Consider the following 12,833-nt stretch of genomic DNA (forward strand, 5'->3'; position numbering starts at 1 on the left):
GGGAAGATTTGATTTGCTTTGTCACTCACACAGGTCATAGATCTCACCAGAGATTCATTAGCAGGACTATTAGGAGAATCATGGAGGAGAAGGAGAATTAACAAGTTTAATTTCTTTTGCATTTGTGCAGTGCGGACATAGCATGCATGTCAATTAAGTTTCTCCAAGGAACAAGAAGTCACAGTTGTTAGACAAGCAAAATATTTAAATAAATAAAAACATGCTATTACTTAGAAGAGTCCTGAAAATATACATTAACAAGTCATTTAGAAATTAGGTGACATGCCTCTCAAAGAATCTGATCAACATCCCAATAAAAATAGGGAATATAACCAAAAGCACAGTTAATCAGATTAAACAAGACTATGAAATGGTTAAATATAAGAAAAGCTGAAGAAAACCAGGTTATAGATAAAGTTTTCTGTCTTAGAATTTTATAGCATTCAATATCTACAAAGTACTTCAATGATTAACTTTTATCAGCAGCCCTGTCGTAGGGATGAGCAAACTGAAGCACCAAAGGATTAAGTGAATTGTTCAAGATCACAGGAAAAAGCACAGCAAATGGTCTTGGTCAATCCTTAAAACACAATAATTTATTCACCAACACATTCAACAAACATTTGAGTGCCCACTGTGCTAGCTGTGGATGATAAAGAAGACAACTTCTACTTGGAATAAGCTCGTAATCTAGTAGGAAAACTGTCAAGTAAGCAAGGGATTACAATGCATTTTGATCAATCTTTTTCAGAGCAGCAGAGTACAGGTGTTCCAGGAAAATGTGACTGCCTGGGTGATAGCCAGGGAAAGTTTCACAGAAGAAAAGCCACTTGGGCCAAGCCTGGAAGGATGAATAGGAAACAACCAGGCAGACAAGAGGAGAACTGTGGATTCTGAATGAATAAGAAAGCACAGAAGCTTTTCATTTCAAGAGTATACCATGAGCTGCAAGTAAAAGCATATGTCTAAAGATGGAGATACAGCACTAGAAATAGCAAAGGGCCATATGATGAAGGGCCATGCTTAAAAAGTTCAGTCCTTAGTTTCTGAGCAATGAAAAGCAACTGAAGGACTTCATGCAAGAAAGTGTCACAACCATGCTTCATTTATTAAAAGGAGCCTATCTGCACCTTGGAAGATCACCTAGAAGAAGAATCATAAAACCAGAGGCAGGAGAACCCATTAGGAAGCTTTTCCGGTAGTCAAAGGAAGAAATAAGAGCCTAAATTAAAGCAAGAAAGAGAACCAAGTGGGAAGAAACTACTTTTCCCTTATTCTTAAGGGTAGCTCCTATCAAGTCATATTATACTCAGGTAAGCAATACTATAATAATAAAGAGAATGGTTATAATACTATTATTTGTATACTTGGTTTATAATTACACTGAGATTAAATGACGTCAGTTATGGTGAATCACTAAATGGACTTAATGTAAGGAAAAGTTCTAAAATATTTGGAAGAAATAAAACAAAAAACAAATAAAATATTTGGAATAAACCTCAGTAACAAGAATAATTTTTTATATAATCTTAGTTTCAAACTCAAGTATTTTTTAGGTCAATTTACAGTAATAAATATTGAAGTAGTGGGGACAAGCATAGAATGTGTGAATTAGTGAAACAGAGGAGAATTTAAAACACTGGTAGCAGTCTCAACTTCTGAAGCCTGGAATAAAGTTCCTCAGTGCTTTTTACATTGCAAAACAAATTAGTAACAGCAAAGCTAAGTGAAAAATCACCAAAGAAACAAACTTGAAGCAATCATGTATTTATTTTGAGATATACAGAGAATGAGAATCTCAAGTGAGAACCAGAATTCAACAGAATATATAACAATATAAATAATAATGTAATTGTTAATGTTGCATTTCCCCAAAACACAGCAAAAAAACTTTACCTCGTGCCAGTCTTCGAGCTTGTTGTCAGAAAGATCTAGTTCTGACACATGAGCACAGAAGGCAGCAATTTCTTTTTCATCTCCTGCACAGGTTATGCCGCAGCTGTTCAATACCAGTACACTTGGGAGGTTGAGACGATCTGAATCACAGGATAAATAAGACACTTTCTATGTCAGCCTAATCCTTTTTCTACATGTTCAGCGACCAGGGATAATCAAGAGATAAAAATCAAATTGTGGGAAATTACACAAGTACCTGGAAAATATAGGATATAATAGGATCCAAAGGTGCTGAATGTTAGGGGGAAACAACCAAATGTGGCCCAGAGAAGATCAGAAGTACTGGACCAGTGCCACATCAAATAGTCTTTTAGGCTTTAACTCCCAGCAGGATTGTTCATCTTAATTTCCAAAAACAAAACCCATCATCCATGCTATCACCTTATCATCGGGTCACTAAATCCAAGTCAATTCATGTCTGGACTACCACTGCCTACTTGCTAGCCTCAATTCTTTGTTTTTAAAAGATTTAGCTCAAAATATCACTCTGAAAGGTACTTTTCTTTCTTTCTGGTGTTTATCTTCACCTTTGGTGCCTTTGAAAATAATTTCAAACCATTAGATAGGCTATCTGCTAAACCACTTCTGTCCTTCAAGTTCACATCATTCAAGAAAACCTCCTCACTTAAGTACATTCACTTAAAAATCTACATCTTTTTCACTCGAACTTCTCCATCACATCTATGTAGAATTTGTCCCTTATGAAAACTAGCTTCCTTTTAAATATAATTGCCATGGGAGAAAGTGCTTCCAAGTCTTTAACTATTCAATGAACTTGGTTCAGCTGAGGTAACAACTCTCTGACTAGTTGAAAAATATATGTGTCAATAAAACCACACTTACTATCTCCAATAAAAAGGATAAACATGAGAATTCAACCATTCTTTTCGCATTTGGTGTAACGGAAGGACTCATTAAGGTAACAGTTTATTAAAGAAGGCTTCAAATTATATCATTTTCCAACTTAGTAATTTGCCAGTATCAAATTTCTGAGAATGGGAGCAGATCCTGAAAACAATCACCAAGTAAGAAATTCATTTCTTCCTCCCATTTCTTTTTTATCCAGAGTGATAATACAATTGCACCAAGAAATAACAAATATTCAGTAACCTTTGGACATAGGAACCAAAACATTAATCGATTCAGTATCAATCTTCCATAATTACAAAGAATTGCCTCCAAGAACCATAATTATTAGTAACATCACTAATAAAAAGCAAGCAAAAAACGTACCTTGCACATTTCTAGCTGTAGATCTTTGCTCACATAATTCCCCTCCTAGAATACCTTTATCTCCCCTCTAATCGAATTCTTATTCTTTTTAATATTTTTATTAAAGCAGTTGTAAGTTTTCAGAAAGATCATGCAGAAAGTACCCGTATTTCCTCTCCTTACAGTTTTCCCTATTATTCACATTTTGCATTAGTGTGGTGCCTTTTTTACAATTGATGAAACAATATTGTTATAATTATACTCTTAACTGTAGTCCATAATTTACATTAGGATTTGGAATTCATTCTTTGTGTTGTATAGTTCTATGTTTGTTTTCTTAATTTTCATTCTGGCAATATATACAGAACTTAAAACTTCCCATTTTAACAACTTTTAATTACATACTTCAGTGGTGTTGATTACATTCACAAAGTTTTGGTACCATTATCACCACCCATTACCAAAACTTTTCCATCACCCCAAACAGAAACTCTACCAGTTAAGCATTTACTTTCCATTCTCAACTCTCACCAGTGCCCCTGGTAATCTATATATTCTAATTTCTGACTCTAGTAATTTGCATATTTTAATATTTTCGTTGGGTGAAATCATTCAGTATTTGTCTTTTGACTCTGGCTTATTTCACGTACTATGATATCTCTAAGGTTCATCCAGGTTGTAGTGTGTCTACTTATTCTTGAAGTGCTGACTCAAGTCTCAGAGCTTTGAAGTCTTTACTGATCTCATCGATTAACTCTCCTCTAAATTTCTCTCCCAATCACTATGCCATTTGTTTAGCTCAACATAAACTACCTTACGTTATTTCTCTGTAAATATGAATGTTCTGTAATTCAGTTAGGCTGTAGGGTCCATGAGGGTAAAGGCCAATCCAGTCTTGTAGTGCCTTATACTCTCCAAGTTCTTTGAAGGAATATGCTTTCGAAATGTTATCACTCAAATACTTCTTTTGCCCTATAAGTGCAACTAAAATGCTTATTATTGGGGAATCCGGAAGAAAATAAGTCCTGACAGATTTTTTTTTAAACAAGATCATAGCAAGGGGGAAAGACTATTGGCTTATAATTCAAAATAAAGGAAATAATTTACAAACAAGGCAATATTCTTATTTAACTTCTAAATAAATTCCAGTAAATAAATGTGTTAGGTCCCACCTTTCTTACCTTTCATAGGGGAGCCCTGAGGTGTGGCTGGAACATGGACTCCCATCCCAGGACCACGTCGATAAGGAAAGTTTTCAGGACTATATTTTTCACATAATACTTGCATAAAACTTCTCCCACTAGGTTGATCCATCTTCCTTCACTCAAATTCTACAAGAAATCAAGAAATAATCAAAATGTATTTGCTCACACAAGAAATATATTTACTGAGAACCAATTATTTACAATGCATTAGCCTAGAAACTGCAAACATGTAAGACATTGTCACTGCCTCTAGGAACCTACATTGCGGTAAGACCTTATGCTTAGGGGAGCTACATCTATAGAAAAATGACAGCCATACAGTTCAGCAAGAGAACTTTGCCATACAGATTAAAAGGGTACAAGATTTAGAGGAGGAGGAGATCACTGCCAGCCAAGGACAACAAGAAGTCTTCTGACTGGTGCACAGGGGTCCTGTAGTAAGTATAGGAAAGAGAACTAAAAAGGAAGATAGAGACGGCACATCAGGCTAATATTATGAACTGAATCCTTTGAACAAATTATAAAAGGGAGCAGAACAGTAAATTCTCTGTCTTCAGAATTGAGTCAGAGCATCTGGCACAGCACACTCCACAGGTAAGAGCTCACTACATGCTGCTGAGAACTAAAGCCATTAACTTCCAGTGTGCTGAGCAGAAAGAGCAGAGAATTCATGATGAGGAATAGTGTAAGCCCCATTCAGTTCTACCACTGTTTAGTTTTGTACCATCAGACAAGTCACTATTTCTCTGGAGATCAGACGTCTTCACGTGTAAAATAAGATGTTAATATCTATACTACTTGGATCACAGGGTTCCTATAGAGCTCATGAACATACAAATGCACTATATGGACTACAACCTGGCATAAAGCTCTAAGATATAGAAATGTTAGTAATTTTAAGACGTTGCAATATGGAAGCAAGCACATAAACATAGAAACTTTAGGCTCCATTACTTACTAGCAGGGTAATCATAAGCTAGTTATGTAGCCTCTCATTACTTCCATTTTCCCACTTATGAATAGGCTAAAACCTTCCTTTCAGGTTTGTCATAAGAAGTTTAAAAATGCATTGATGTAAAAGTGGTCTTTGTGCAAGGTCCATTTCCTAGAATACTATCAGAACCATGCCTACACATTGTGTAAAATCAACATACAGGTGGCTAGAACAAGTTGCAAACACTCACCAAGCACCTATCCATCCAGTGAACAAAAGTTTTATCTGTACAATTTACCAACTCTTAGACAATAGAATATATCTCATAATAAGTACATCACAAATCATCTTAAAAATACAGTCACCTGCTCTCTGTTCAGGATATTTATTTGTGAGCTTAACGATAGAACTTGTTTTAGTGTAGGTGATAAGTGTCTGCACAGTTGCTGGCCTCTCTCCCAGCACTGTCAAAATTGAACTATGCTGCATTCATCTACGACCACAGGAACCTTCAGATTTAACGGTTCTTTTTCAAAGTAAACTTATCACCAGCAACAGCAGACAATACAGAGCAGATGCTTTACCACAGTAACAGGCACACAGGATTTACCAAAGACCTGTCTTGAGCAGAATGCCGACAGAATTTATAGAAATATTTAACAAAAAAGTAAAAGAAGTTTCATGATCACCTTCTATTCAAGTGATAGTACCAGAGAATAAAATGTGTGTGTGGAGGGCATTTAACTGTCTCAAAAGAGTGGTCATTGGATTTAAACAGAATCTATTATCTGCAGGCCTCAGATCCACTTACATTCAAACCTATAATTCAAAGGCAATAACCGTATATTCAACTTAAAGGTAGACGCATTAAGGGGTGATGCAATTAAAGATACATTCTAGTTAAAATAAGCCCTAGTAGGCAGGCAAACATGGAAACTTAAGCTCTTTTCCTCATGAAATCATGCTTTAACAACTTTTCCAAATAATACATCTGACCTCCTTTTTTTTTCTTTAAAGGCTGAAAAGCAATGGCAGGCACCTTCATTGGCCAATCTCCATGATATTCTATTGGAATAGTTTTCCAGGAATGCAGATGGTATACACAGTAATAAGAATTTTGAATTATAATGTTAAGATTGCAAAAAGATCAGTAACACAAATTTGTCCAAAATGTGTTTGGGCACTTTCAGGAGGAATGGTAGACAGAAAAAGAAGGTTGAAAACTAAAACAGATTGAAAAATGAGGGAACACTGGATTCTAAAATATCTTTAACTTTAAAAAGTTTTTTTTAGAGGGAATCTATGACTTTCTGGAAATGACAGGTGTCAAATTATATCTTGCAACCTCTAAAATTGGCAGAGGTCAGATGCATTTGTAAAGCATTCTGAAATTGGTGCTTAAAGCCAGGAAGCCAAGAATCTCAGGTGATATTGCTTGGTTCCTAGGTCAAGGAGTGTGCCTGTGAAAATCTCAGCTCCTTTGTGTCTACAGACTATAATAAGCTCTTATAGAGTGCTTAGAGAAAGTCAGGATAGCATTCACCTTGCAGGACTAAGTGCTTTGGGATACTTTTGTCGAATGGATTAATATCAGAACCAAAAATCCAGTCACCCAAGTATCCTCAATTGATCAAACAATTTATACTTTATGTTCCTAAAACAAAGGATCAAGTCAAAATCAGTATGAAACTCAACACAACTAAAAACTTGAAATAAGCCATATGTTACTACTAATACTGGAAGATACAAAAAGATATATCCAAATGACCAAATAAAACACCAGAGGAGACACAAACTTTGGAACAACTAATCAAAGATATTCATACAAATCTCCTAAATAAATTCAATGTGTTGGCTAATGATAAAAAAAAGGAGATCAAGACACTAGAACAGCATAAAGAATTTGAAAGATTAAATAGAAAAATAGCAGATACACAGAGACGAAAGATACTGTAGATCAAATTAAAAATATCTTAGAGACATACAACAGCAAATTGGCAGAAGAAAGAATAAATTAATTAAAGTACATAACAATTGAATTCGAATGCACAAGAGAACAAATGGCAAAAAAAAAGATTGAAAATTTTGAACTGGACCTCAGGGAAATGATGGACAAAACAAAGTGCACAAATATAAGACTCAACAGTATCCCAGAAGGAGAAGAGAAGAGTAAAGGGCAGAAGATTAGTTGAGGAGTTAATGCAGGAAAAGTTCCCAACCCTTATAAAAGACACAAATAAGCAAATCAAAGAAGCCCAACAAACCCCAAATAGGATAAATCCAAATAGGCATAATCCAAGACAAATACTAATCAGTCTGTCAAATGTTGAAGAGAAGCAGAAAGTCTTGAAAGTGGCAAGAGAAAAGCGACCCTACACATACAGGGGGATCCACACAAGACTGAGTTTGGACAACTCAACAGGCACCATGGAGGCAAGAAGGAAGTGGCGTGAAACATTTAAGATGCTGAAAGAGGAAGACTTCCAGTCAAGAATTTGTAATCGGCCAAGCTGTCCATCAAAAGTGAGGGAGAGATTAAAATGTTCAGAAACAAAGGCTGAGAGAATTTGTCAATAGGAGACCTGCCCTACAAGAAATATGAAAGGGAGTTCTGCTGACTGAAAAAAAAAGACAGGAGAGGGAGGTCTGGAGGAGGGCACAGAACTGAAGAGTACCAGTAAGGGTAACTTAAAGAACAAAAAGAGAAAGAGAGAAAAGAATATATAGATCTGACAAAAACCAAAGGTAAGATGGTAGATCCAAGAAATGCCTTTACAGAAGTAACTTTGAATGTTAATGGACTAAACTCACCAATAAAAGATACATATTGGCAGAACGGATTAAGAAATACGATCAATCTATCTGCTGCTTATAAGAGACTCATCTTACACCCAAGGATACAAATAGATTGAAAGTGAAAGGATGGAAAAAGATGTTCCATGCCATCTGTAACCAACAGAAAGCAGGAGTGGCTATACTAATACTAGACAAAATATACTTTAAATATAAAGATGTCATAAGAGACAAGGAATGGCACTACATATTAATAAAGGGACATTTCACCAAGAAGAAATAACAATCATAAATATTTATGCTCCCAATCAAGGAGCTCCAAAGTACCTGAGGCACACACTGGCAAAACTTAAGGGAGCAATAGATGTTTCAACAATAATAGTGGGAAACTTCAATACACACTGTCCTCTAAAGATAGAACAACCAGAAAGAGGACCAACCAGAAAGAGGATCAACAAGAAAACAGAGAACCTAATTTGTTAAATGAATTATACCTAACATACATAAATAGATCATTACATCCCAAAACACCAGATATGTATTCTTCTCTAGTGCTCATGGAACATTCTTCAAGATAGATCATATGCTGGGATACAAAACAGGCCTTTATAAATTTAAAAAGACTGAAATTATTCAACATGTTTTCTCTGATCAAAACAGAATGAAGTCGGAAATCAATAACCACCAAAGAACCAGAACTTTCACAAATATATGGAGATTAAATAACACACTCTTAAACAATCAGAGAGTCAAAGAAGAAACTGCTAGAGAAATAGGTAAATATCTAGAGATGAATGAGAATGAGGATACAACATATCAGAACTTATGGGATGCAGCAAAAGCAGTGCTGAGAGGCAAATTTATTGACCTAAATGCCTATATTAAAAAAGAAGAAAGGGCAAAAATTGGAGACTTGAATGTTTACCTAGAAGAAGTAGAGAAAGAACAGCAAACTAACTCCGAAGCAAACAGAAGAAGAGAAATAACAAAGATTAAAGCAGAAATAAATGAACTGGAGAACAAGAACAACAAAAATAACAGAAAGAATCAATAAAACCAAAAGTTGGTTCTTTGAGAAAAATCAATAAAATTGATGGCCCCATAGTGAGGCACACAAAGAAAAAAAGAGAGAAGATGCAAATAAAAAACAATCAGAAATGAGAAGGGGATCATTACCATGGATTCTGAAGCAATAAAAAAAATCATAAGAGAATACTATGAACAACTATATGCCAACAAATTAGACAACTTAGATGAAATGGACAAATGCCTAGAAACATATGAATAACCTACACTGACCCAAGAAGAAATGGAAGATCTCAACAACCCAATCACAAGGAAAGAGAATCAATCTGCCATCAAAAGCCTTCTTACAAAGAAAAGCCCAGGGCCACATGACTTCAAAGGGGAATTTTATCAAACATGCTAAAGAGAATTAACACCAAGCCTGCTCAAACTCTTTCAAAATATTGAGGAAAAAGGAACACTACCTAACTCATTTTATAAAGCTAACATCACTCTAATACAAAAACTGTATAAAGATGCTATAGGAAAGGAAAACTATAGGCCAATCTTCCTAATGAATATCAATGTAATAATTCTCAACAAAATACTAGCAAATCGAATCCAATGACACATGAAAAGAATCACGGACCACAACGAAGTGGGGTTTATACCTGGAATGCAAGGGTGGTTCAACACAAGACAATCAATGTAAAACAGCACATCAACAAATCGGAAGGTAAATATTGGAGCAGTACCATCACCTCAACTGATGCTGAAAGGGGCATTTGAAAAAATTCAGCATCCTGTTCTGATAAAAACGTTTCAAAAGGTAGGAATCAAAGGAAATTTCCTCAATATAATAAAGAGCATATATGAAAAACCCAAAACCAGGATTGTACTCAATGATGAGAGACTGAAGTCCTTCTCCCTAAGATTGTAAATGAGACAAAGATGCTCTCTGTCACCACTACTATTCAACATTATATTAGAAGTTCTAGACAGAGCAATCAGGCAGGCAAAACAAATAAAAAGTATCCAAACTGGAAAGGAAGAAGTAAAAGTTTCATTATTTGTAAATGGCATGATACTATACTTGGAGAATCCTGAGAAATCTATGACAAAGTTTCTTGAGCTAATAAACTAAATCAGCAAAGTGGTGGGATACAAGATTAATGTGCAAAAATCAGTAATGTTTCTATACACAGGCAATGATATAACTGAGGAGACAATTAAGGAAAAAAATTCCATTCAAAATAGCAACTAAAAGAATCAAGTATCTAAGAATAAACTTAACCAAGGATGTAAAGGATCTGTACATAGAAAACTACAAAACATTGCTAAAAGAATTCAAAGAAGATTTAAAGAGGTAGAAAGACATTTCCTGCTCAGGGTTAGAAAGGTTAAATGTAGTTAAGATGTCAATTCTATCCAAACTGATCTATAGATTCAATGCAATACCAATAAAAATTCCAATAACCTACATTGAAGACTTGGAAAAAGTAGCTATTAATTCATTTGGAATAGAAAGAGACCTCAAATAGCTAAAAAAATATTCTAAAAAAGAACGATGTGGGAGGACTAATACTTCCTGATTTTAAAGCTTATTACAAAGCCACATTGGTCAAAAAAGCATGGTACTGGCACAAAGATAGACGTATTAAGCAATGGAATAAAATCAAGAGTGTAGAGATAGACTACCAAATCTACAGTCAATTGATTTCAACAAGGTCCCTAAATTCACTGAACTGGGACAGAATAGTCTTTTCAACATATAGGCATTGGAGAACTGGATATCAACAACCAAAAAATGAAAGAGGATCCTTACCTTACATCCTATACAAAAATTAACTCAAAGTGGATCAAACCCCTAAATATAAGAGCCAGTATTATAAAACTCCCAGTAGAAAATAAAGGGAAATATCTTCAAGACCTAGTAATAGAAGGTAGCTTCCTAAACTTTACACCCAAAGCACAAGCAACAAAAGAAAAAATAGATAAATGGGAACTCCTGAAAATCAAATGCTTCTGTGCCTCAAAGGACTCTGTAAAAAAAGGTGAAGAGGTAGTCAATTAGTGAGATAAAATATTTGGAAAACATGTATCAGATAAAGGAGGTAAGAGGTATCAGTGGCTGAGAGAGTTCAAATAGAGTTGAGAGGCTACTCTGGAGGTCATTCTTATGCAAACTTCAGTTAGACATTGCTACCTATCATAGCTTGCCATACCCCAACCAAAACCATTCCTTCCAATCCTAAAGAACACCTAGGGAATTAAATAAGGTTCCACACACTAGGGTAACTTTCCAAAACCTACAACCTCCAGATGGGTCCTTTGACCAGATAAGTCCTGGAATGCAGAGGGGCCAGCCATTCTAGAATATGGACTAGTTCCATCCCCCATCCCATATTATTGACAACCCCTTCCAACATGAAAAACTTAGAATGGGCATAACCCAAACACCCCTAAAGAGTGGGAGAAAGATCAAAGGTGATGGTGGAGTTTATACAGAGAAGGTCGGGTTTAACAAATGAGTATAAGGGCTAGATCATTATACTGATATTTCTTTTAGCCTCCAGTACCTTCCAGCAGCTAGAAATAAAAACTAAAATTGCATTCGTTTCCCAGTGCCTGCCCATGCACAAAAAAAAAAAAAGAAAAGAAAAAAGAGAAACTAAAATTGTGAAATTGTAACCATACCAAACTCTGAAATCTGTTCTACAACTAATTGTTGCAGTGTGCTTTGAAATTTATTGCTTTTTTTGTATATAAGTTATTTTTTTACAAAAAAGAAAAAAAAAGTTGATTGTGATGATGAATGCACAGCTATATGATGATACTGTGAACCACTGATCGTATACATTGGATGATTACATGGTATTGAATATATATCAGTAAAATTGCATTAATGTCATCAACATGGCAATGTAAGACATTCCCTGAAAACGCCTCCCCAGAGATCAGTGAGAAAAGGTCAAATCTCACTGGCTTAGAACTTTGGAGGAAGGTAAACACTGGAGAAGGATTCCACAAAGGCTGAATCAAAGAAAGAAAATTATCAGGTAGGAAACTTCCATTCTGTCACTCAGTCCCATGCAGCTCGGAAGTTGCTCAGCAGCAGCTGCTGAGAGATCCTTTCCACCACTCACTGGGGACATAGGCTATAAAGCCACACACGGTAATGAGTTAGGTCCCCAAGACACAGGGACCCAACTCCACAGAGATCCAGGGCAGAACACAAGCTGCCAAGGAGTGCTGAATAAAAAGGGCCCCGAGGAGGGGATTCCAAAATGGAGATTAGGAAGGAAGCCACAGAATCTCCCTAAACTTCTCATCCCAAAGCAGCATATAGCCAGGTAGAAACTGTTCAAAACAACTGTTTGGGGATCCAGGGACCAGGGGAGTTCAGTACAATGCCCAAGGAAGTGCAGGATGAAGATACTGAGAAACTGTGGTCAGAGATTGTGACTAATTTCATCCAAGGTGTGCCTAGTGCCCATCCCTCACCCCCGAGGGAAGTTCTGATACATGTGACAACATGGATAAAACTTCAAGACATTATGCTGAGTGAAATAAGCCAGACACCAAAAGACAAATATTGTATGATCTCACTGCTATAAAATAATCTGAATAAGCAAATTCACATTTGAAAACAAAACACAGGTTATCAAGGACAGGGGTGGGGGTAAGGTGTAACTAATGGGGATTTAATGCTTACTATTTGGGGTGAT

The 12,833-nt window shown here is 35.8% G+C and overlaps 1 protein-coding gene across 4 annotated transcripts in view; it reads right to left on the bottom strand.

Moving 5' to 3' along the window:
- TBCEL (tubulin folding cofactor E like) overlaps nt 1-12,833 on the bottom strand; it is a 68,468-nt gene that overhangs the window by 42,923 nt on the left and 12,712 nt on the right. For 3 of the 4 annotated variants that reach the window (XM_077112646.1, XM_077112645.1, XM_077112647.1), the window contains exons 2-3: nt 4,350-4,499; nt 1,897-2,036 (exon numbers count right to left, since the gene is read on the bottom strand). In XM_077112646.1, coding sequence (XP_076968761.1) covers nt 1,897-2,036; nt 4,350-4,482 — 273 coding nt within the window. In that variant the 5' untranslated portion in view covers nt 4,483-4,499. The remainder of the gene's footprint in view (nt 1-1,896; nt 2,037-4,349; nt 4,500-12,833) is intronic. The other variant, XM_077112648.1, reaches the window with a different exon arrangement.

Source organism: Tamandua tetradactyla, chromosome 8, assembly GCF_023851605.1.
Source record: "Tamandua tetradactyla isolate mTamTet1 chromosome 8, mTamTet1.pri, whole genome shotgun sequence".
In the NCBI taxonomy this organism is placed as follows: Eukaryota; Metazoa; Chordata; class Mammalia; order Pilosa; family Myrmecophagidae; genus Tamandua; species Tamandua tetradactyla.